The 27,115-nt window shown below is 39.1% G+C and overlaps 1 protein-coding gene across 2 annotated transcripts in view; it reads right to left on the reverse strand.

Annotated features, from left to right (window-relative positions):
* Nucleotides 1-18,419: 18,419 nt before the first annotated feature.
* TMEM200A (transmembrane protein 200A) overlaps nucleotides 18,420-27,115 on the reverse strand; it is a 54,818-nt gene continuing 46,122 nt past the window's right edge. For both annotated transcript variants that reach the window (XM_027691228.1, XM_027691231.1), the window contains exon 2: nucleotides 18,420-23,262. In XM_027691228.1, coding sequence (XP_027547029.1) covers nucleotides 21,774-23,246 — 1,473 coding nt within the window. In that variant the 5' untranslated portion in view covers nucleotides 23,247-23,262 and the 3' untranslated portion in view covers nucleotides 18,420-21,773. The remainder of the gene's footprint in view (nucleotides 23,263-27,115) is intronic.

Raw genomic sequence — 27,115 nt, forward strand, 5'->3', positions numbered from 1 at the left:
CCAATATTTGTCTTATGTATATTAAGCTTACATTAAGCTTATAGCTTTAGAGTGTATCCTAATAATCAATCATATATAACTAATTAATTTTGTACATTTTTTCAGTGCAGGTGTAACCAGATGTAACAATGGATGATGTCAGGTCACAGCTGAAGAAATGTGTTTCCACTGTCACTGTAATAGTGTAGGTCACTCTAAACGCTAGTTAAAAACGCAGTACTATGACCTATATACAGTGTGTCACTACACTCACACATGGATAAAACCAACGTGTTAGGTGGACAAAACTCTTGCCCTAGTGTTATCCTCAATGTTTAGATTATCACATATGCTCTGACTTCTATTAAGTTTTAAATTCCTCCGTTGCCTAATTAGGGAGAGTAATTCCTCAAGGTTCCCTTCAGAAGAGAGAAACAGGCTCCTCCAGAAGGTTATGGGAGTTTTAGATACACTGGTTCCTCTACTGTAGAGATTTTTTTTTTTCCATTTATTTATTAAATGCAAAGAAGGCACTGAGCAACATAACCTCATTTTCAAGTTGGTTTCAAGTATAGCTAATACATGTGTGTATGTTTATGTGGAAGGGAAAGAAACCTCCATTGACAAATGCTAAGTCACAGTAATTTTGTATGACAGTGTTTATTAACTGACTTCTCCAGCTGTCACTAGGAGCTATTGATACAAGAGGAAATGATGAACTTGTGAATGTTTGTTAAGAAAAGGAATCCTCAATTCTATCTCTTCTAGCCCCTGTGGATCATTTACAAAAAGATGGACAGAATAATTCGTCAGTTGGGATCCAAGTCTTATTTTCATTTTAATATAACTTATTCCCTCATTTCAGCATTCTTATGACAGAGCTATGTTCAGGGACGATAGAATAAATAAAAGTCAGGCGGAATGCTATTAATAAGGGAATTTGTCAGAGCAATAACAATACAGTAATGGCACAGATCACCCAGAGAAATGAATAACATAATGGCTTGCTTTTTCTTTTAATTGCTTTTCCTTTTATTGAAAGATTGAGGCTCTACTTTCTATACAAATCTTTTCGCAAGTAACTAGTGGGTGCAAACTTTTGTCAGAAGTGCATATTTTCCTATAGCCCTCAAATCAAAGGAGGCAACAGAACATTAGATCTGGCATTTCTAATTAGAACTCTAATTATTTAAAATCATTTTTTCCCAAAGCAGCAAGAAACAATTCCTACTGCTTAATGGGAGTAGCGCTCCCACCAATCAACATTCTCGTACAGTATTCATTTATGTAAAAAGTCAATTGCTGCATACTACCCACTGCTGACTATTACCCACATGTAAATTGAGTGGCTAAATCCATCCAGCACTTTATGATCCTTCCAGCTTTCTTTAAAATTCTGCCTCAGCATGATGCTTTTCATTTTTTGATGAGTATATTATCAACAATAAACTAATATCAGAAGCAATAGGGAACCTCAGCTATAAGCCATTGAATTCTGGTGTTCTTTATACTGTCACATAGACTCATAAAATCATAAAAGTTGGAAAAGGCCTCTAGGATCATCAAATCAAACCATAAATCCAGCACTGCCAAGTCCATCACTAAACTGCCACGGTCCGAGGCGGGGAGGGGAATGGGGCCGTGACACAGCACAGACGGGTCCAGAGTCAAGGTAGAGGTGCAAATGGAATACTTTATTGAGGTGTGCAGGGGTTTTATCAGTTCAGGGGGGGAAAGGGCTAGAACATGGGGTGGAGCATGAGACAGACAAATGGGGGAACATATCGGGGTAGGGACACAGGCAAAGGAGGAAGAACGTGGGAGGAACCAGGGAAGGAAAGAGCGAATGGCAACTGTTTCCTCTCTGCAGCTTTCTCAGCCAATCAGAGGGAGGAGTGGGGAAGCAGGAGGCAGGCAAAACTCAGTTGGCAAGCCCAGGCATGCCCAGGCTGTGCACTGTGTAGTGTGGATACAATGCAATACACATATTTGAAACTACATAATAACAGTAAAGTCCATATAATAAAGTCCTGTCAATTGGTGTATGACTTTTTCCACTCCTGAAACTGCTCCCATCCTGAATCTTGCTCCTTCACACTAAACCATGTCCCCAAGGGCCACATCTACATGTCTTTTAAATACCTGTAGGATTGGACTAGCTCTACCAGTTCCCTGGGCAGCCTGTTTCAATTCTTGACAACCCTCTCAGTGAAGAAATTTTCCTTAATATCCAATCCAGTCTAATGAGGCACTCTGATTACTGTCTGTTATTGGTTGTTCATACTGACAACAACAAAATAACAAGAAGTCTGAGGGCAATCAAAAAAGACTTCAGGGCCCTGGGACAATTGGTAGAGAGATCAGTAGGACAGGTTGTGATTTCCTCGATCCTTCCAGTAACAAGGAATAATATTGATAGGGATAGGCAGATCCATGAGGTCAACGAGCAGCCCCGAGGTTGGTGTAATGGAAAAAAAAATTTTGGCCATGGGACCATCCACTCAACACCTGGCCTACTGACACCTGATGGGATGCACCTGTCTCAGAGGAGAAAAAGAGTTCTAGCACAGGAGCTAGTGGGGCTTGATAGAGCTTCAAACTAGCTTTGAAGGGAGAAAGGGACAAAACTAGGCTCACCAGTAATGAGAGATGGGATGATGTGCCAACACTTGAACAAACAGCACTAATGGCATTCCTCAATCTACTTTGGGAGCTATTGGCTACAATGTACCACACCTGAAATGTTTCTAAACCAATGCACATTGCATGAGGAACAAACAAGGAGTAAAAATCTTTGGCCCAGTCCCAAAGATTTGACATCATTGGCATAAGTGAACCTGGTGGGATGAGACCTGTGACTGGAGCACCCTGTTGGACAGTTACAGGCTCTTCAGGAGGGATAGGCAGGACAGAAGAGGCAAAAGGGTGGCACTGTATGTAATAGAAGGGCTAGAATGTATGGAGCTCACAGTTGGTAATGACACAGTTGAGAGACTCTGGGTAAGAATCAAGGGGCAAACGAATAATGTGGATGTCATTGTGGGAGCCTACTATAGACCTCCCTATAGACCTCCTATGACACCAACAAATTAATCTTTGTGGAACTAAGGGATGCTCCCAAGCCGGCTGCCCTTGTCCTTACGGGGAATTTCAACTTGCCAGAAAATAACTGGGAGCATCACACAGCTGGTACATCTTGAGCCAGAGGATTCCTAAAAAACTTGGATGACAACTGAATGGAACAGGTCCTAAGGGAGCCAACTTGGAAAGCTGTCCTTGATCTCCTGCTGGTCAACAGAGTGGATCTTGTGAGTGAAGTGGAGATTGGTGGCCGTTTTGGCCACAGCAACCACAAAGTGATTGAATTTAAAATCTGTTGACAGGAGAAGAAGTGCCAGCAAAATTTAAACTCTGGAAATGAGGAGAGCACACTTCAGGTTGCTCAGAGAATTAGTAAGTAAGGTCCTCTGGAAAAATGTTTTTGCAAGTGCTGGGGTCCATCAGTGCTGGTCACTTTTTACGCATTACCTTGTAAGGGCATGGGAACAGGCAACTCCCAGATGTCAAAAGTCAAGCAGATGAGTCATATCGACAATGAAGGAATGGGACCCCACCCCATTTTTGGGATTCTCCACAGATCTCTCTCTATGTTTCCCTTTTATTAACCTCTTCGGGTAAACAGCACCTGGTGTTGCCATTCAGTTAAGTAGAATTCCCAGCATTCTTTCTCAGCTCCAAGGACGAAACACTCCCATTTGGTTCTAATCAACTGAACACAGGTGCATCTGGCTCGGCTTGTTCTCACGAAGTAGAAGGCCAGCTTGGCTGAGCAGGGATCTTCTCTTGGAGATAAGGCAAAAAGGAAGGTGTATGCCCAGCGGAAGCAAGTTCAAGTGTCATGGGAAGAATTTAGAGATGCTGCTTGCCTCTGGAGGGAGAAAATTCGTGCGGCCAAAGCTCAGCTGGAGCTGACGCTGGCCAGAAATGTGGGGGACAATAAAAAGACTTTTTTCAAATATATTAATGGTAATAGGCAATACAGAAATATCATTGGCCCATTACAGGATGATGTTTAATGCTTTCTTTGTCTCTGTCTTGATCATGGATGATGAACCAAGGGAATCTCAGGACCCTGAGCTGGAGGACCATGACTGTGAGAATAATTGAAATTGTTCTCCAGCTGGATCTCTACAAATCTATGGAGTCTGATGGGATTCATCCAAGAATCCTCAAAGAGTGTACTGATGTCATCGCAAAACCTCTCTCAATGATTTTTTGAGAGGTCTTGGGAATCTGCAGAGGTCCCAGCTAGCTGGAAGCTGGAGCAATAAGGTCTCCTCTGAGCCTCCTTTTCTCTAGGCTAGACAACCCCAGATCCTTCAGCCACTACTCATAAGATTTGTGTTCTAGACCTTTGATCAGCATCACTGTTCTTCTCTGGACATGCTCCAGCACCTCAGTGTAGTGAGGGGTACTGAGGGGCCCAAAACTGAGCATAGGACTCGAGATGCAGCCTCACCAGTGCTGACTACAGGGGCACAATCACTTCCGTGGTCCTGCTTGCCACACTATTGCTGACACCTGCCAGGATGCCCCAAGGCCCTTTCCCACGAAGCAGCTTTCCAGCCACTCCTCCCCAAGCCTGTACTGTTGTATGGGGGTTTTGTGAGCCAAGTGCAACATGTGACATTTGGCCTTTTTTGAACCTCATACAATTGGCCGCAGCCCCTGAATCCAGCCTGTCCAGATCCCTCTGCACAGCCTTCCTGCTCTCCAGCAGATAAACACTCACAACCAACTTGGTGGCATCTGTGAACTGACTGAGGGTGCACTCAGTTCTCTCATCCAGGTTGTCGATAAAGACATTAAAAAGGACTGGCCCCTACACTGAGCCCTCAGGTACATGACCAATGCAACTAACTCTCTCAGTTCTGTATCACTTTGTTACTATTTGCGGATATTATAGTCTGAGATGACACTGGCAGCTGATACTGTTCACAGTTAAATACTATATAGTGTTATTCACCAATGTAAAATCTTTCACCCAGAAGAAAGAAAGAGGAATGGAACAAAATTAAACAAATACCCAGAACACAAAGCTAGGATGCCCTAAAAAGGAATAAATTGTGCTGTATGGGCAGGAGGGGAAGCAAGGGAGGTGTCTCATGATGCATTCTTCTCTGCGTTGCTTTTGCCTCCTCTGATTACCTGAAGAAACAACATACCCCACAGGAAAGAAATGTATTGGCAAACAGCATCATAAACAGGGTTTCCTCCACTTTTTCTGTTTCTTTAATCAGACATAAAAGAATTTTTTAATTCATACATATAAAAGATGAAGAGAAAAGCAAACTTTTCTCAGCAAAAAATAGCTTTCTGCCTTTAAGAAATTTCATAGAGTTGGTCAGGAAAGAAATGCATCTTCCCAGCACAATAGACTCGGTAGCAACTAGCAAAGGTGTGTGACAACTTTATGCTCTTTATGCTCACATCAGTGGTAGCATGACCTTGATGCAGCTCACATACATCCAAACATTGTGCACAAAGACATAAGACCATATTCTTGCCTAGGTGACTACACCAGTCTGTAATATTGGTCAGGAATAGATTGAACAAATTGTTGCACAAGAGCAGAAGCGTCATTAATCCTGTCTTTAGTATGCACAGGCATCCTTGCTAAAGATTCAGAGGAAATCTTCCTACCTGCTCTTGCAGAGCTTATGCTCAAATTCTGGAGCACAGTTTAAACAGTAAAATTCGACCAAGACCTAAATTCTTTAGGGTATGTAGGTGCCTGTCTCTCACTGCTGCCTTAAAAAACTACAGTGTACCGTGTAAATTTAGCTTCACCCATATACAGGCAATTTTGCTTCCTGTGCTTATATGACATCAGATCTTTAGGCAAATTTCCAGTGGTATGTCTGTGAATTCCAGCTGTGTTCCCAGAGGCTCAGTAATGTAGAAAGGGCTCAATAAAAAATGCTGATAAAATAGAAAAGATTCCATTGCAGTTGTGCTGAAGCACTTGCACATCAAACATCCTTCCATGGGCTAAGAACAGATCTCTGGCCTCTGCTGTGATTAACAAAAGTATAGCCCCAAGTCTTTTCTTACCAGCATAAATCTTAGTGTCTGAGTCATTTAAAATCTCATGTTCAAAGAGATAGCAGAAGGGCTACAGAATATTTTTTTTTTGAGAAAACACACAGAAAGAGAGGAATAACACTTTTTTTCTTGTTGCTTGAGATTAGCAGTTAGAGTGCTATGGATGCTGCCTAGTTAAAGTTAGGAAAATTGGCAAACAGGATCAGCAGTTAGACAGCAGATCGGCTGTACATCCACTTAAGCTATAAGGTGAATGTTTGAGAAGCACATGCAAACACTGAAGAATGGCACTGAGAGGAAGTCTTTAAGAAAGGAACCCAGTGGCTCCATTCCCAAAAGACAGAAAGGCAATTCACCGTGTGAATGGCTGATCAATATGCTATCAAGTCAGGTGTTTGTATTGTTCTTTACCGAAGTCTCTAATATGACCTTTTAAACAGACTACTGCCTTGACTGACAGGCTGAGGCTCGTCTCTCCCTTGAGGTATTTAGGATCTCACCAGAATTTCTCACTTGCCTTAGTCATGAGAACAAGATGTCAAAGGTATGCATATGTTTAACAGAAAGCAACTGTCCTTTTTAGTTGGTTATAGCATTATTCCTCTTCATCTTTTAATCTTCCATTCACTTACAAATAATAATTAGGCTTTACTATCTTTTTTATAACTTTTCATCTGCAATCTGCAGGAGAATCAGCCTCTCAAGTAGGTAACTGTACCACCCTGAGGTGGGGGTATTTTCTCTGGGTCCTGCAAGAGCCTATGAGCCCTGCAGGAGCCTACCACACAGGAAAGCAGACTCCATTCTGTGCCTCACTTTGGGTTGTGTTTGCTGTTACACTCCCCATATTGTGACAGTAGACTCCTTCTGTACAAGATACTTTCTTGCATTCTGTATTTGCAGGGGAAATCAAGATATAAATGTACTTCTACTCTAAGTTATGCTTCTTACATAAGAACCATCCTTTCCAAAGATGGTTGCCCCAAGACCCGGCATATACATAATCCTCTCTGCCCCAGGGTCTCTCAACTATTTGTATAATCTATGTGATGTTTCTGTGTGGTGTTGTTTTCTCTGTCCACTGGGGGGTTGAAGGCTCTGATGAAGCCTGCAAGGCAGGACGGCACTCTCTGTGGGTAAAAATGTATATCTAGCCACCAAGCAGTAGTTGCTTAGGAGCCTCCCTGTCTGTCAAGTGCAAAGGCAGGTCAGATTTCAGGGCAGTGTAGACAGAAGTGGCAGTGAATGCATCTATTTAAGAGCGCTTACTCCACCTATATCAGCCCTCAGCCACCAGCACCAGCTAAAGCAGGCATTCAACTTGTGAGCTAGGAGAGAAGAAGAACAGAGCTCCTTATTTCCCGGGATGGGGCCCCGTTGCAGGCTGGCATGCTTGTGTACATCTGGTGTGTGCATCAAGAATGTGTTAGGGCAGCCTCCGAGGGTCACACATCTGGACCCAGGCAGAAAATACCTCACAAAATGTTACAGGCATGGGAGTCCATAGGGTCCCTACAGGTTCCTGCATACCTGGCAGTATTAAACCAAATACTGAGATGCCTTGTTTGAAAACCTGGTGAGTCAAGGGTCTGTAGCTACTTAAATGTTTCTGCTGATCACTGGAGTTATACAGGCAAACCTACATCTGGGAGGGAAATGCTCTTCCCTTTTCCTATCTCACTAGTCAAATGTCCCTTTTTGACGTTGCTTTGTTGCAAAAAGAGGTTCAATAAATAAAAGATCAAGAAGACAGAGAAAAAGAATGAGAAAACCTTATATATCTAGGAAATTTCTGCTTTCACCCCATTGTGTTCAGCCACTCTGTGTTTTGATCTGACAGCCACTGAATTAAATGGTTCTTAGTACAGGTCTTCATTCCTGCCAAATCCTGTCATCAGTCACTCCTGAGTAAGGAACCATATCATTGTGAAATCCAGTCCTGAAATAAATATTGCGCCACGAGAAACATCACTGCTTTTCCTATCTCTACACAAAAGCACAGGAACTACATTTTGAAATTATATTTCTCTTCTTTTCTGCTCTCCCTTCCATGTTGTCTTGTAAGAACACTAAAAAAATAAAAGTAAGAACTGGTGAAAAAGGTATTTTAGTAGGAATCTCTCAACATACACCTACAGTCACATGGTTAATTCAGGTAGTATAAACTTATCCACCCAGCTAGACATTACAAATCCCACTTGTCATCTCCATGTGCAGCCATAAGACAGATTCAGACTCACTGCTGGGACGGACACCTATTACCTTTTCCAAATCAGATGAACATGAATGTTTTCTTTGGGCTCTGCAAGGAGTTCCCTGTTTCCACAAGAAGCTAAGCTCCTGAAGCTGAACTCTTATAGCTGGCCCCAATTGTCTCCAAATCCAGGTCATCAAAATGAAGTTCAAAAAAATCAAGAGCCTCCCTTTAAAAAATTTCAAATATTTTACAAATAACTTTTAAATTTTCAAATTTAAGCTTTTCTCCATCATTTTCTCGTGGCAGTAGATCTGCAGTATATGAGAAACTGTTGTTTAAACATGTTTCAAAATGGCTTTTTGTAGTCTCTTTGTTAACTCATGCTTCTTCTTCCCAAGACCCCCCACGGCAAGTGTTATCTCTGTCTCAGGAATGTCCTGAGAAGATATCAAGAAGTCTTCTCATTGGACTTTGTTAACCCCTTCCTGCGATTGGTGTTTCCTGTAAGCCCCTTGAGACTCGTAATTGGTTACTCTGTGAATCCTCCTAGGACCTATATATGTAACACCCCCAGCAATAAACTCCCTCTCTTGCCTCCTCTCCAAGTCCCGTGTGCTGTCTCTCTGGCTGCCATGGGACTGCGTGGGTGGGGGGAGGGGTGAGCACCTCTCCCCTCCAGCGTCCGGGCCTGAAGAAACCCCTGGTGCTGGAGTTTCCCCCTCCCTATCCACCTTAAACCGTTGGAAATGGCACCCCACAATGGGAGGAGAGCCAGAAATGGTACCCCAGATGGGAGAGCCAGATTTTCTGACTTGTGAGTACAGAGATTATGCTCAAGAAACATTTCCAGGAGTTTTGGCAGGACAGAGGGTAAAGAACAAAGGGATTGTCCAAGGGTTTGTTTTCCCCTCCAGCAAGAACATATATTCCCACAAAGGACAAGAAAATTAGTCTCCAAATATTGCAAGATTTACAATCAAACCATGACAACTGGCAGCATGGTAAGATCAGTTACAGCAGACAGTTCTTTGGCTCCTACTGCTTACCAAGACTCCTTCTAGCAACCCTCAACCCCCCATTTCCCAAAGTACATAACTTCCAACTCTCTACTAGGTCACTGTCTTTCACAGAGCCCTGTTAGCTCTGTTCTGGGCCAGCTTGTACCCCTTCCATGGAGAGTCCCTCCTCTGATAGCTTTCTTGTTTGCTCAGCAAGCTGTCCAGTTTATTGTCACCAGACTCTTACCCGGTTCATAATCTAGGGCAACAGAGACCTCAGGCACTTCTGCTATCTCTAGGCTTGAAATCATCTGCTGGTGCTGATTTTTGTGAGGCTAAGCTTCTGCAAGAATCTGTTGTACCTTTGCTGATTCCCCAGGCTTACTGCCTGTGTGGGAGAGACATAGTTCTGCATAGATGTAGTTGCCAATGATGTTTGTCACTGAGCTCCAGGGATACAAGGGCCAGGAGGAGAACCATCTTACCTTCTTTTTTGTCTCCGTTGCCTGTATTCCCTCTTGAGGGATGCCACCTACCTTTAAGAAAAAAAAAAAGTACCATTTTCTACAATTGGTCAGTCTGTTCATTTTTCCATATACTTCTGATCTTTTCTGGCAATTTTCCCTTCATTTTCACTCTCCCCGCACAACAAGCTTCTCACTCCTTGGGTGGCTGCTGTAGAACTTCATGTCCAGTTCCATTTGTAACCTGCTGTGGCATTTATAGAAAAATGTGTATTGAAATTGACTGATGTGAAGAAGATGTGAGACCAGAGTAGTGAAGCTCCTGTGCCTCTTCAAAAATAGAAAGAAAAACTAACAGATAAAAATGCTAAGTATTCCTTTATTCAACAGCTTTGTGTGGAACCAAAAAAACCAAAAGTTCATCTACATTCTTTTCTCTTTCAAAATAAACATTTTCATAGAAACTTCTACTTTTCACTTACTCCATTTTGATATTTTATCATTTATTTCCCTTACTTTCACTCTTATTCAGTATTTTACTACTGTCTTATTTTCATAAAAGGAGTGAAGGAAAATAAACATACTTCATGTGGAGGGAGCAAGGACGATTCCACCAAACATACTATTAAAGGGACCAGCCTCCTTCTGTGTCCCTATACCAGTATATCCAGAGCTGTGATCAGACTCCAAACAATCTTGATGATGAAATTGAAGTCAGATTGCAGACCCTGTCCTGCACTGCCAGGGCTCTCCACGGAGGAGAGAAGGCTATTCTGGGGCCACCTCCCTCATGACTATTACTGAGTTTTGGGTAAGGTTTTCTTTCAGGAAATAAGGCAATGCTAAGCAAGTATCTGCAAGGGACCTAAACACTAAGCAAACCACACACAACATTTAAACCAAGATAAAGTAAAACAAGAGAAAATTAACTGAATGGACTTCTGCCTTTTTAAATATGAAATGTGAGCAATGCCCTGTTGTTTGTGTATAAGGTGTTTTGGGGTTTTGTTGTGGCTGTTTTAGAAATATTGCCAATAGCATCACTTCTTGGTTTTATGAGTGCTCATAGTAATACAGTTCTGTGAACTGTACAGAAACTATTTGGTTTAACTGTCTAGAGGTGCTACAAAGCCAGATTTCTTCCTTTGCTCGTTCTTTTAAGAGCAAAATGAACTTATATTTCGGATTCTACAAAGAGATCTATAACAGTTTCTAATGTGTTTTTCAGCATGCATTGTCTTTGGTGGCACCATTGTGCTAAGGATATCTGTAGCCTGAGGCTTGTGATCTCACTGTTGTAAGGTGCAGGCTATGAAGGATAATTCTGTAAGAGAGGCAGAATGACATAGAAAAAATTAACTTAGATATTCTTGCAATGGAAAGGCTTCACTGCAAGAAGGAGTATGCCAGGCACACTGCTCTGACTGAGTTTTATGCCATGCCACTGACATCGCTGCGTTTCCTTAAGTACCTATTAAATCCTTTCTCCCTCATGAGCAACTAGGGATGCTGCTGTTCCTGCTGAAAACATAGTTTGAGAAGGATGGTCAAAGTCAGGAGGAAACGATAGTTAATTTAAGGGTAGAAATTGGAATGGCAAGTGACTGATTTAGACAGTCTGTGGTGTAAAATTATTCCCTCTAATTTTATTATTTGTTAAAGTCAGCATTTACTGTGGCGGGAAACACAGAAAAGTGACAGGGCTAAGAGAAAAGGAAATATAAAACCTCAATTCCTACCAATAGAACACTGAAATCTAGTTACTGTAACCAGTTACATTTCTGCTATATCCAACCACATGCATGCTGTGGATGGTCATATACTTTTCAATCTGTTATTTATATTCCTTGGAGAAAGCAAATGTTGTTTTCCTTTTAGATAACATTGCTGCAGTTATATATGTTCTTTGTCAGTATTACTTGAGTAGGAGAAAAACCAGATGGTTCCTTCATACTGAAAAAGGCATGTACTACATTCTAAGCTTAAGGATGATGCCCGCAGGCTTGCGTAACAAAAGAAACCTTAAGGAATTTAATGTAAATTGAACTGTGCTGATTCAGAGAGAGAGACAAGCTTAAGCTGAAACTTAATAATTTCAAGGTCAGGATAGTCCTGTTGGTATTGCCTTTTCTGATACTGTTCAGCTTTTTCCATGTTATTAGCTAAAAGTCCAGAAACTGACACTTTCTAGACAATTCTAGACAATTCTACTAGAAACTAAATGTAATTTTAAGATAGATGAATCAGTTGTAGCATCAGCTATTGGATTTGCAGGAGACATGGCTGACTATATGAAGACCTGTACTCAATAATGATGTAAACCTTATTATACAAAACACAGGTGTTGAATAGAAGCTTCTTTCACTTTTGTAAAGTTCACAATGTACCTAATGTTCCTAAGATAATAAAACACTATTACCCCTTATAGTTTAGCAGCATATATGAAATAACTAAGGGGTCTTCAATCTGTTTTAGACTGTTTCTTATCATACTCATGTTATCACTAACTTTAGTTATTAAGTTGCTCCTTATTATTAGAAAGGCATCAAAAAAATAGGACAGTTGGATTTGTATTTTGGGGATACTTTCTTTTAAATAGAGCAGATGCTTATTGAGGAACAGATATGGAGAAGTCTACATTTTTATGAAAATAATACTGCCATTCTAACTCCAACTCCAAAAATTTAAAAATAAATATATTTCAAGCAGTTGTATGCAGCAAAGAGGGGGCCAGAACACATTTTCCCAGAAGCTTCTGTTCTACAAATAGAGAAAGAAGAAAACTCCTTATTTCAAACTTGTCCATATAATTTATCCACTCTCTAAAATGGCATGTGTCTAATTCTGTCAGCTAGTGATATTTATGTCTTTCCACTATAGCCAACCTATTCAGAATTCATTCAAGGAATGTGGTTTTTGACAAGAGGCATGAGTCTTCCAAAACACTTTTCATTCAATATCTACAAATTTTGTGACAGGGCTTCATCACAGAGAAGCTGGTTTTAAAAGTTATTTAATTTTTATTCCTCTGTGGCATCATTTGCTTCTACACCCTTGAAAGTGTAAGACAGAAGGCTACACTATCTTAGGGGGAAAAGTGAGGAAAGGCAATGAAAACATGACCATGTTTGTCCTCCAAAGTCTGCAGCTTTAAATTGACTTATAACTTAAATTTTTATACTAGCAGACACTCATTCAGGAAGCTAGCAATCTACAGGCAATGAAAGCCAAGCGCTCCACTAAACCAGGCCCTGGCCTGCTTAGGAGGACACTCAGGTAAATATTTTTGCAGGTTATAGCTGAGCTTTCTGAACACCTAGGAATGAACCATAATCCTTGTCATAGCACTCAGCCTGGGTGATCTTCAGTAGCTACAGAGAATCTGTCAACTTCAGCAGATTGAATTTTCCCTTTCAAGAAAGTCAGTATCCCCTTCACATCTTGCTGTGCTCAGGTTTTAAGTAACACAAATCCTTTTTGTCTCCCATTGCATGTGTTTGTTTATTCTGAAGCTATATTTTATTAAATACAAAAGCTTTTCTTAGATAACATGAAGAAATCTAAATTGAATGAAGGGCAGTTTTTCTTTCCTGTAGATACTAATTTGAAAATTAAGGTCAGCTGGACTATGGTCATGATCTGTGAATGTTTTTGGCACGAGCATCACATTGCTTATCCTGGCACCTGTGGTGAAAGTAATTTTAAGCGTTGATAAGCAAATACAAATAATATCCTTGTAAATAAGGTTAGCTAGGATTAATTAATTATTTGTTGAGTTCAGTGAAAAGCACAGTCTTTTTTTTCATAAACCAAGTTTATAACCATGATTCAGACTAGTATATTACATGTCATAGAGTTTTGCAAACCACATACCTGGCCTGTGTCAGCTGAAGCTGATACTTTTTCCCTACCAGATACTTTCCATCTGCATTTGAAAAGCAAGGACTATGCCTGAGGCCTACATGGCTAACTTTTATATAAATTCCAATTTTTACGTTGTTCTATTACAATATGGATGCATTTAGATGCCTTTCAAGCTGCCAGCAACTAAATATACTGGCAGAGACTGGTACCAACATATCTGCACATATACAGTTTCTTTACTGTGACACACATTCCTGATGTCAGGGAAGGGATGAAGATAAACTTGCACAGAATTTACTGTTTATGTTGATAAATAATCACTCTGCAAGGAGTCTCAGCCCCATATCTTCTCAGAGCCTGACTCAAAGAGGCTGCGAATGTGTGTTGGGAAGTCCAGTGACTCATATCTCTTTCCAGCCAACACAGAGGTGTCAGTTCCAGGATGTCAAAAGGAAAGAGTAATGATTACTTCTCTAATAGGGAATTCAGAAACATGTGTCTTAATAATGATTTATACCATATATTAAGAAGCTCATGTCTTTTAAAGTTTTTTTTTGCTTTTTCTTAATAGTGTTTGTGGCAGTATGTTCCTCCCCTGCTTATGCCATAACCACCAGTGGGGGCTGTGATGGCTGCATCCAGCTTACTCTGGACTTTGGGGGATAGCAGACAAGGGCTGTCTAGAATGGTGACCCAGACATCTTGCTGGCATGCAAATATGACTATAAGTCAATCATCTTACGCTGTAAATAGTGGACAGCCCAGGGCTTGTTGAGCTTTCCTGCACAGCTGTGCGCCAGGATCTCCCTGTAAGCAGGGATAACTCAGTTCTCAAGGTTCAGAGATTCTGTGCCACAACAGATTCTTGGTAAGTGATGCTAAACTTCTTTGAAATATTAGCTAAGTGATATAAAGGATTGGTCATGCATGTGTAACCCTTTAGACATAAACTGTTGACCAATTCTGGATCCAACTATACCTAAACTCCCCTCTGAGAAAGTGTGGAACACAAGAGGGTCCTTCCTGAATCTCATGACTCAACAGGAGGGTCTCCCCTTAACAGTTTTGCCTTACCCTGTCCTCTGTGCAGGTGTACCTTGCCATCAAATTTTGTTAGACCATGGTCACATTCACTATCAAACTTTGTTAAATCACTTTTTATATCAATAAACATATTGCTACTATATATTCTACTTACCTATTCCCCTCATTTCCCTCATGAGGAAAGAATGTCACTCCATCTGTGACAATATGTGACAAGAGTGGAAACATGTTTGTAATGGTCCATCCATGTCCACTGCCAGCAACAAATTGCTTCCTGATTCAATGCACTAACCTTTTATTTTTTGGGGGGTTCTCCAACAATGATAAAATCGGAGATGTCACCTTGTTTTTAAAAGTCAGAGAATTGGATAATTCTGAATAGCCTGAAATCTTCAAGACTTGATTTGGTGATATATTAGGCTTCATCCTCCCAGACTTGGACTTGGGGTGCTAGTCTCCTTTTCATGGCCCTTTAATCTCAATAATTTTCACACTTTTCTAAGTCTTTGCTTTAATGATTTATTTTGTGCTTACTTCCACTGAGGCAGGAGTGAATAAAGGCAGTCTATTTTGGACACAGGCATCTTCCTCTCCCCACTCACTTTGCACCACGCTGTTTATCTTTGCTGAGCAACAAAAGCAGAATGCTCTAAAGTAGATCAGCTTCCAGATCCAGTAACAAATGTTGTGTGTATATATGTATATGACTATGTCTGTAAATTCATATGCATATATGATCTAGCACATGATTCAAATTAAATAATTTAATTTTAAAAAATAAACCTTTCATTGTGTTCTGGAAGACAGTAAGACAGAAGGGCTCAGGGGTACATTTTTTTCCATCTGCTTTAGGCCTAGAAAACTGCTTATAACATCAACTAATTAAGATGTGTAGATCTCAGAGGAGAAAGTAACTGACTATTATGAACACACAGTCATTAAGAAGCACCCATGCCTACCTTTAGCAACAGAACAGAAGCTGAATAAATTACTTACAATAATCAAGTAAATTTTCTTGTGGTTTCTCTTTTCAGGAATGGGTTTTCTGCAAATGTTGTGCTCATTCATAGATAATCACCAAGAAACTGGATGCTTGAAAGAAATTTACAAGAGTAAATGCAGACAGAAAATCATAAACAGGTATTCCACAGATTCCCAGGGTTTCATTATCAGAACAGATATAGAAGTCACAGCCTGTTCACTATGTTTCTCTAAAACCCATTAGACTACTAGTGCTGTCAGAAATTACAATTCATCTGAGTCAGTGTGATATTATGAAGAGATAGTGGGGTTCACAGTCAGCTGAAATCATAGCAGTCTGGCTCTGCCTCTGCCCTTACACAGGTAAGCCTTGAAGCAGACCAGGTCTCTGATTCAGTACCTGTTTTGTACTACTGTTGGTTGTTTGCTACAAGTGTTTGCTGCTGTAGCTGGTTCTGCCGATGGGTTTTTTTCCACTGCTTAGGGAGTAGGACTATGGAAGAAAGGGTGGGAAGAAAGGAGAGGGAATCTGTCCCTTATGTTGGTAGGCAAGATTTAGTCATCTTACACCAATTATGAGACCAGAGACTAAAGCACTGCTGTAAAGGGATATAGGTGCAACTGTAAATATCAGAGAGTTCTTAATGACTTCCAGAAATACCCTAACCTGTTCTACCTCCAAAAGGAAAGTGAAGAGTAAAATGAAGTATTAAGGTAAGGCATGAAAACCTTGCAAAACTGACAGTGAGATAGGTCAATATTCTTATAACAATGTCATAAGAATAAAAACATTCATTAAAAAATTCAGTGGACAAGAAACAGGTGTATTTTCTTCCTTAGCAGAATGACCAGAACTGTTTTCTAGGACAGTAAGCAAGAGCCCTTCATTTCAGTGTTAATTATAAGGCATATAGATTTAGAAAGTATAATGAGAATCTAATGTCCATTCCATTAATTCCTAACCCCTGCTAATATATTGTATTCACCTGACTCCTCTACCCAAGAATCAAAGGGTACTGACATTTAATTAAGTTATAAATCTAATCCTCTTCCTAGTCTCCATAAAGAAATAATAAAGAACACTTGTTTGCTGGAGATAATACAATATGCTCACATCATATATCAGAGTGCTTCCCATCTGTTAAAATGATAATGAATTCTCTACAGGTGCCAGATGAGTTTGACTATATTGTACCCTTTGTGTGATAGTAGCTGATCTTCCTATTTTTCATTCACATATCTTTGTTTGAATCAATCAAGACCATTGAAAAACTAGTGACTAGAATAAAGACACTAATCACAACAAATTGGAGCAACATTACTTCAAGGTGGAATGAACATGCCTACATTTATGATTATTTCTCAAAAATGCTAAGAAATGCACTCTAGAAAGAGTTAGGTGAAGTACTTCTGTATGCTGATCATTTCAAAACTGCACTTACACAGAAAAGTAAGCCACTTCTCCATGAAGGCAGCTCAGTGAAAATACTACACTAAGGAAACTATAGAGGTTATTACTGAAAGTAGTATATTTCATTAAGTTCACACAACAGTGGTATACTCTCATCTTGGGAACGCAGTTTTAGCTCAGTGTTTTCAGTGTTTCTCAATTCTCTCAGCCTTTCCTCATACATGAGATGCTCCATGATCAACTTGGTGGCTCTTGTCTGGACTCACTTATCCTAAAATAAAAGTATTTTAACTATCCCATTTCCATTCCTTATGAAACTTGGGGTTGTAATTCTGCCAGCTGTCATTCAGACAAATAATCCTATTAAAAACTGGGGTTAACTGAATGTGTAAAATACTCCAGTGAAGTTCATTTGAAATATTGAGTCCTAAAGTACAAACCACCATTGCCATATAATAAACGACACCTGCAAGTCAAACATGATAGCTATGATAACTGCAATTAATTCACTCCTGAGTTTAATCTGAAAAGGTTTAAACAAAGGCCATGAACTTACCCTTGAATAGCTAAATTGTACTAATTGAAGCACTCCTATATTACAATGGCTATTTATTCCATTTGCATTGTCATATACACACACACAGTCTTGCTAAAAGATTTCTACTTGCTCACCACAATGCTGTATGTAGTAGGAAAATTAACCAAAAAAAAGGAGTGCTGGAAAATGAAGGTAGAAGTTCCTGGAAAGAGTCAGAAAAAGACTCATAGAAAGAAATAACTTGAGAGTGTAAGACTAAAGCAATTCAGGAACTCTACAAGCTTCATGAAAAGCTTTTCAGGGAGAAAACTGCTTTTGTAGGTTAGTCCTGTTTCCCAAATTTCACTCAGCAGAAACTGAAGAACTAGCAATGCTGCATTTAAAGGATAATCAAAATCAACTTTAGGTCTAAGAACGGCACTCTGACATGCCTGCAAAAAAAAATTTATTTAGGTAATATAAGAGGTAGGGCAGTTGTTGTTGTCTATCTCCAAAACTTGCAGCCTCAAAAATTTTGCTCAGTTAATAACATTAAATTCCATTTTCTTTCAAAACCAGACTGGGGGTGCCAGCTCACTTTCCCATCCTTTACACAGCTCCAGCCTTATGACAGCCATGTGGGTGGGTAACACTGTACTGAGGTCCTTTTGTTGCTGAGAAAGCTCAAGCCTTCTCATCCATTAAGCCATGTGCAGTTGAGCAGCTGGATCATCTGCCAGTCCCTCCTGCTGAATTTGGCGCTACTCTGCAAGGAAAGGTTTGGTTCATTGCCTCACAGGGAGAATAAATTGGGCTCACCGGGGAGTAGTTAAAGTATCAACCTGGCAAGAATCCAGTCCCTGTTTCAAGGATTTTATTCAGCAACCTTTTACAATTTATGTAAAATACAGAGTCAGTCCTGTAAGAGACAATGTAAAGCAGCATTTATGCTCTATCACTCTATCTAGCAGAGTCCTGCTCTTTATTTCCTGATGAAAATAGCCTAATAAATGAGCTTTGCCCAGGAGGGTGGGAGAGGCCTAAACATCATTCTGATCCATAGCCAGTGATTAGGATGATTACCTAAAAAGTAGAAAATATATTTTTTAATAGTCTTAGGCAGGGGAAGAAACAAACTCATTGTGCAAGAAGTTATTTCTTTCTGGAGTTATTGCATACAAAGGACACAGTACCATAACATTTCCTCTGGACAGATGTAAAGTTTAGCTTATTTCATGAAAAGGCTTGTATTTCCTCTGATGACAAAACTAGTCCTAAACTTCCGGACTTTGGCTTCTTTTTCACCCTGCAGTGTACATGAAAACCTCATTGTGGGGCTGCACAGAACATCAATAATGGAAATGAAATAATAAGAAAAAAAAGTCTGTGAAGTGAATCTGCGACTGATTGAATAAGATATTTAAACCCTAAAGATACAATTTAAGTTTGAGACATGCTCTTGTCTTCATCAGTTCCTTACCTGCCAACCGCACATGGTTCATATTTTGGCCACTGTAAGATTCCTGACTCTCGCCATGTATGAAGGGACTGAAGCGCCTCTCCTATGAGGAATGGCTGAGCAGGTTGGAACTGTTTAGCCTTGAGAGTTCTCAGGAGGATCTTATCAATGTATATAAATATCTAAAGGAGCTGCGAAAAAGAAGGAGCCAGGCTCTGGAAAGAGTCTGTTGCCCAGTGACAGGACAAGGGGCGATGGGCACAAACTGAAACACAGAAGGGTCCCTCTAAAACATCAGATACTCTCATTGTGAGGGTGACCCAGAATTGGCACAGGTTGCCCAGGGAGGTTATGGGGTCTCCCTATTTGGGGTTATGCAGAAACCATCTTGACATGGTCCTGGGGCCCTGCTTAAGCAGGGGGGTTGGACAAGATGACCTGCAGAGGTCCTTTTCAACCTCAACAGTCCTGTGATTATCTGAATGAAAGCCTACATTTTAGGGTAATAGGGGAATATTTTTGTAGTTGGTCTGTCAACCACAGAGTTTCTTTGCATGATGCTATTTTGAGTCCTTAAGTTGGTAGCTTTATCTTGGTAATTTTTTTTAATTTTAAATTTTTGAATTGGTACATTTTTCACTACCTGTTATCTATGTTAAAAGCTCATGCCCTGCTATACTTACAAAGGGACCACCAGTTTCACATATGATAGTATGTGAAAAACAGTATTTTAAGCTACCTTTTAATGTAGCTATTAAGGAAATAAAATGCTTGCATCATTAATGTTTTTTATAGTGTTTTCTATTTTTATAAGAATACTTACTGCCACACTAAAAAGAATGGGATGTTCTTTTTATACAAAAATTCCCTGTATCAAACCCACTTTGAATATATTTCACATTACATGGGCAAAAAACCATTCAGCCTTTACATGTGTAGGCATGTTCCTGAAATTAGTCATGACAAAATAAGAACTGGCAGGCTAAAAAATTAAGCACAATGGTATATACAATGCTATGATACCTAATTATACTTTGATATGTAAGATTTGAGATCATAGAAGAAAAAATAGGTCTTAAAACAGATATGTGTAGATAGACATTTTATTGCAAAAAATAGCAAATGTCTTAAGAACACAAACCAGAAAGTTATTAAAAGCTTCATAGCAAAATATTTAGCCAACTCTGTTACAATATATAGGCTTGAGGTTCTAACAGTTAACACTATGCCTCAATTCACTGAGCACGTAATGCTCCTGATATATAAACATTGCACAGTTGAAATATGGAGCAGAATATTTAAAAAAAGGGAGAGGGCATTTTTATCTTTGATCTTCCATAGCCAAAGTAATTGAGGAATAACGACACTTTAAAAAGCTTGATTCTTTTTGGGAAAAGCCATTAAAAATAATTCCTGAGTATTTAGGTGAAGTGAATATATCAAATTCAACCAAGTAAGACCAACATCCTGTTAGGTGAGCCTAGCAGCTTGAAGTGACATTCTCTAGCACGGTGTCAAGGCAGGGCCATGGCCTAAATACCTTAATGAAATTCATGAAAACCTTCTGATATTGCACATTCAGATTCTCCTTCTCTTTAGCAATAGCCTACAACTGTCAACTGTGAAGCCTGCTTTGCTGAGAAAAACGTTGTTTTAAATGTCACTTCCTTTTGGAAAATCTTGTAATGCAAATTGCCACAGCTAAGCCTTCAGTGAACCATTACAGCAATATTTATGTGAAATATATAAATCAAAATATAGGCAAGGGGCTTTTTTACAATATAGTACACATATTGAATTGTATGCTTTGCGTCAGTATTTTGAACATAGAGATCTAGTTACTTAGCTTCTTGCTATTGTAATGAGAGGCAATATATTAATTTTCCATTATTGTCTTCAGATGCATGCCCCAATATCATCTTATTATACATCATGTTTCTAAAATCCAGTTAGCATTTATCATGTTCCTATGATTTTAACTGAATCTTTCTATTCTGATTTTAAAACTGCTGCCAATCAAAGTGGTGTAGAGAACTGAATTTTCAGATTTCTTACTTTATATATGCTTGTCCAGAATTACATGATTAAGTTACAATGGATGTAGAAAGATTATTGTACGAAGCATAGTTAACAATTCACAACACCGGTATTCAGCTCGATCAACTACAATGAATTCACAAAAAATTGTTTTAATTATACCCACTCTTTTCTATCCACCTACCAATATGTAAACAAGTTTCTCATAATGACAATGGCAAGACTGCAGTTCAAGACGTACTGCATATGAAAGACAACACCCAGGAATAAAGGCTTGGATTTGACAATTCCAGTATGTGCTTCTGGTCAGTTCCCACTCTAGACCACAAGCTCTGTTTTCAGACTCTTGCAGTCTTTAAAGAAAGACAATTTGCAAGTAAATTGAACTTTTTTTCCTAATGCAGTCTCCTGGAGTCAAAGTGATAAAAAGTAACCTTCTTATACAGAACAAAGAAAATAATGATTTGGGAATAATTGGAATCAGTGGTAACAAAACTGTCTGAGCAATGATAATGTACAGTATTGCAGCTGTATGTTACTACAACAAGAAACCCGGCATTACAAAGGCGAAGATTTCTGTTTGCACAAGCCAATTTTAATGGGCTATTAAACATTTGGTTAAAAACAGGCTAGTACAGTCTCACTGAAAAGGAAACACTTGTCAAAATGCTTTTTTAAAAAATACTGTATGACATCTTCTAAATTGTAATTTAAATATCAAAATCTTGTTTCAGAAGTTCCTCGCTTCAGGTTGTTACTCAAAAACTCATCATGTTCAAAACTCAAATTATTATGAGATCTTGATATCATAAGAAGCTTTTCCTTATTAGTAAAGTCTTTCTTGACTGCTGCTTGTGGCACAAGTAACCTATCCATTGGATCCTCTTTATTTTCTAGCTTCATATATCCTTTACTGTTGCTTCGATCCAGTCTGGGCCAGCTGGGGTGTTTCCTTTGTTCAGCTTGGACAGTGAGCATAGATGGACCCCTGTCCAAGTCCAAGGACTTAGAATGTGAAGATAGAAGATGCAAAGATGTGTTGGAACCGAACTGTTTCCTGGCAGCACCAGGAGATAAAAGCTTTCCTGTGCTTGGTCCAAGAGTCATAGAAGATTTGAACTGATCAGATGGAGTGTCCACAAATGAATTGTGTCGTGGCAGCATGGGAACGGCCGGTCTGTAGGATTCATTGGTATCAGTTAGTGGAATGGCCAGAGAATCCATTGACAGATTTCTAGACTGACCCCTAGTGATCTCTGAGTCCTCAGTTATGTTGTCTATACTGGGCTCATCAATAACACAGTTATTCAGTTTAATCACTGGCAGTGTGAAAGCACTAATAGAAGATGATACAATGGATTTTGTTTCACACTTTATAGAATTAGTGCTTTTATCATCTGAAGACTTGCTGGAGTGAGGGTAAAGTCCAAAGACTGAACCAGATTGTTCAGTCAGCAGAGGTGGCAGGAGGCTACTAGTGGTTCTTTCTTCATTTAGGGTAATATCTTCTTCAGCAGAACTATCCATTCTAGGATTACTCCTGAAGCCAGAGAAAGGCGCAACCGTGTTCGCAGCCAGATGTGATGCACATGAGCTCCCACTGTGCCTGAGTTCTCCTTCTCCCAACAAGCCAGTGAAGGCACCACTCAGCTGCTTTTGTTCCCTGATCCTCAGGGTGTGGATGTCTATTACAGTGGAGTATATGTCTCTCATGTGTATTATTTTTGTTTCTTTGTCACGGTTTTCATGCAGAATGGCATTTGCACAAATAAAAATAAAGATTCCAATGCCCATAGTAAAAGGGCCCAGCATTTTCATCTTATCTGAGTGCACGTGCTGTTCAAAGAAGCGAAGTAAAATGCTTCCTTGGCTTCTCAGGATCTGGGTTTCATTTACAGATAGATTATCTTCAGATCCTAAAAGCTGTTCCTTTTGGGGCCAGTATCCAAGGATGGCCATTGCAATTCCAAAGAATGCAATAAGCACTCCCAAAACAAGAAAGAAACCCGACGGAGAATAAAGACGGATTTTGCCTCTGACAATTACTACATCTGTCCTGGGCCGGCGTCTAACTGGTTTTTTCTCCTCAGAAGCTGGTGCTGTGGCAAGATTTACATGTTGCTGAGATCTGGCAGAGTCTTGCCTTTTTAAGGCAGCCAGTCCTGTTATGACTCCTCCGGTTGCTATCATACTTCTATATTGTGCCCTGGAAAAAAAAGAAAAAAAAGCAGAAATAGTGAGGCAAACAAAGGTTGTCTTGTCAAATATAAATAGCATTTTGTTAATATGCAAATATTCCTTGATAATTAAAATATTCCTGACTTTTAAAAAGCTACTACTATAGCTTAATCTAGTTGTCACACAGTAACAGTTTTGAGATTCACATGGCATCTTAAAAAAAATTCTAGAAGTCTTTTTTCACTGTAAATACAGGTAACAAAGCTTCCATTAGTGATACAGACAGTAACATAAATCTAGTGCTCTTAGTGGTGATATATCAGGACTAAAGATGAAAATATTCATAAGTCTTAATAGATAATTTATCTCTGGACTGGTCTGCAGCTAAGTCAACAATATATTATGACCTGGTTGATAACTGTAGCATTTTAGCTAGTTCCTTTTAAAACTACTGATACACAGTGACTGTGAATACAGTTCATTCTACATATTCCCTTTAAGAGAGCTTTCCTGATAGATTTTGGCATATATTCATACATATTTATTCCAGCACTTAAATAAGCTTTTAATAAGTCTATTCGGATTGCCTGAATCTCAACTACAGAATCATTTTTGCCTTTACTAATAAAGCTGATCCTCTCATATCTAAATCTTTTTATTCCCCTTGTTGTTCCTCTTAGACTATAAATCAAGAACCTCAGTTTAGTTTATCAGACAAGAAATCTTCATAAATTTCAAATGAATTCAAATTTTCTTATTTTTATGAGGAAATTTTATTTCATTCAAGACTTACTTTCACACCTGGTTGTCTATCACATAAGATTAACAAGCAAGGATTTAAAAGAGAAAGTCACGTTTGGTAATTTTTTATGAGCAAGAGTAACAAATAAAACAACACAGTTCAAGACAATTGTATTTTATTTTACAAGGCATCTTAGACTTAAAAATAGTTTCTAAGCTTAATTATTTAATATTAGAAGTAATGAGAGATAATGTTGTAGAGTAAAATTAAGATACTATAATCCAGGTATGAAAAAATTATGTCCTCTTTGGTAATGTTATTTTGCTCAGAGATAAAGAAAGGCTGACAGCCCATTGCAGAGGAAAAGGCTGTGTCAAAGCCAGGGATGGTTTAAGAAGCAAAACTAAAGTGAGACTGCGTGAATAACGTGAGACACTGAAAGGTGTAAAGCAAACTGATGACTGCTTGCAATTTACAGGCAGTGATTTTCATCACATCTCTTAAACCTTTTCTTTTGTTTTAAATGTTACCAGTGCACCCATTAAAAAAAAAACAATTAGGTCTCTCATGGTATGAGAAACACAGATTCCTTACTTGGATGCTCTCACAGATTTCCAACCCTGCAAGCAGGTGTCACATAAGCACATCTACAAACAGCAATCAGTCCAACACACTAAATATGAAATTGATTATGAAATTAATAGGGAATTTGACATAGGTGGCCAACTGGAAGGACTAATCCAGAAAAAAAAAAACTAGTGTTATTATCTGCTAAACAGCAATTCAGATGACAGACAAACAACCTGAACTCACTCCTAGCATCATCATTACTAAAGGACAGAGCACTTCCTCTTTCTCTGTAAGAAAGGTCTTTACAAAGGAAGGATTTGAAAAAGGCCTAGGATGCTACGTATACAGCATTTTCTGAATTTCTGAAAGAGAAATTCATAGCCTTATTCCAAAAATCTCAGAAATTTCACTTGTAGTGTCAGGTTTCATGTTCACAAACTCCCTGGGAATTCCTAGCCTTTGCAATTAATTTCCCTTTTTAATGCTGCCTGGGAAAATTCCATAGTTCAGTGCAAATTAATGTCTTGAATGCTTCATTAAAAGCCTTTTTTTGTAAGATAAGAATTTTAAAATCCCCCAAAGAAAGTTATTCAACACTGATAGTCTTTAAAACTTTCCTATTTCCTTACATGTTTATGGGTTTCTGCCAAAACAAAAGATCATTATTCTGTAAAACAATGTTTTGAATGTCTGGACAGAAATAAAAAGGACTTAGCCATTATAAAAGCTTTTGTATTTTGTCACAACTCAATTAAATGTAATTAGCTTTCTCTGTGAAATTAATTAAGATCATTATGGCATATCTTTACTGAAATCAATAATCATACACCTATAATCTGGTTTGTTCCATTAATCTTTTCCAGTTCCCAGACCTTTGTGTGGGACAAGGAGTTTCCATATTCATGTGGTATTTTACAGGCACGCATGAACCCATCTGCTCATTTTCAGCACTACCAAGGAACTGCACTGGTAGAGCAGTTTAGTGCTAAGTTCTCACTGTGCCTGTTGGCAGGATTTGTTATTTTGTGTACTATACTGTGCTTATCACAGCTACCTGAATTGCACCAAAGAGTGAACAGAATAAGCTCACATCTTCTTGCTAAATATTTTAAACATACCTCTAGTAAAATCTCCCCTCTAACTCTGAAAAGTAGAGCCAATAAAAACATACTTAAAAATTACATCTTGAAGTGTCTTTCTGTGGAAAGTTCTCATTTGCAAATTTTGCAAAAACTGGAAAACCACAACTCAATTACATTATTACTTGGTCTCCAATAACTTGAAGGACAGAAATTGAGATGTCTGAAAGTAAGAGAGAAATCACGGCACATGTGTGTCTTCCAAACCATTCTATGATTCTGTGATTTCAGGGGAAAATGCTGTGCCTCTGTTAATTTTACCTACACCAGAAATTGGGCACAGGGGAGGAAAAAGTCCAGCTGCAACAATATAGAAACATATATTACACATAGAAAGAGTCTCTTTCCTATTTCTTAAGTTCACATCAATATTACTAAATTTTCTTTCTCGGTAAAAATCACAACCAGGTTTGTAAATTATAATTTGAAATAAGGGTTGGTTAGGCTTATGAGCTACTTAGTAATATACTAGCAGCCGAATTTTGATCTCTTCTGCATCTAATAAAATCAAAGATGTTAACAGAAGTATTGGTGTGAGATGATTTCACTTTATGCTGACAGCTTTACAGAAGCCTATTAAGATGGAAACCATTTTTAGAAAGTATTGTATTTATTATAAAAAGGCATTGTAGTACATTTGATTTATTCTGCAAACCTGTTAGTTTTGTCACATAACAGCCATAATAAGTGCTGCTCCTTAAATGCTGCTTCTCTTATTTAACTTAGCACAGTGATTACTTTTAGATCTACCCTGAAGTCTGAATTCAAACTTCTAAACAAGCAAAGACTTAGAAGACTTTTACTCAGAGATAAATAAAGATTATGCTAAGAGCTCAGATAGCATCTCTTTAGTGACACTGTGAATGATACATGCTGGCTCTGCAGGGAAGCAAATAATGGTAAAATGGAATGCATTTCCCCCCCAAAAAAGGGACAGGCCTGTAATTCATTTTATAAAATATAACTGTCTCACTGATACAAAAGCACCACAGCTGCCAAGCTCCTTTTGAAGAATAAACGTTGAACAATTCTCTAACCTTGTGACTGCTCCATTTGTTTCATCTTCAGCGAGAACATCAGGTCCAAAGGCCTGGACAGCTTAGGGCTTTAATCTTGAAAGAAGCAGCGGCCCATATTTACCTCTACATTTAGCTTCACTTTGCTTTATGCTGTTGTTAGAGAGCAGCTCTGACACCAGCCCTGCCAGCCACTCAAAGATCATTCAAAGAAAGCCCATCTTGGCGGAGATCCTGAGAAGCAGCTCCTGCTCGCTCTCCCTCTCTTGGCATTGTTTGCACAGAGAATGGCTCTTGACACTTCAGCTGTAACCTCTTTAATGACCACTAGCAAGATGTACCTCAACTCTCATCCAAGAGATAGGCTAAGCTCAGTCCTCTGGATCTGGAGATGCCTTAAAAAAATCCAGCAGC

This window comes from Neopelma chrysocephalum, unplaced genomic scaffold, assembly GCF_003984885.1.
Source record: "Neopelma chrysocephalum unplaced genomic scaffold, ASM398488v2 Primary Assembly neopelma1_23, whole genome shotgun sequence".
In the NCBI taxonomy this organism is placed as follows: domain Eukaryota; kingdom Metazoa; phylum Chordata; class Aves; order Passeriformes; family Pipridae; genus Neopelma; species Neopelma chrysocephalum.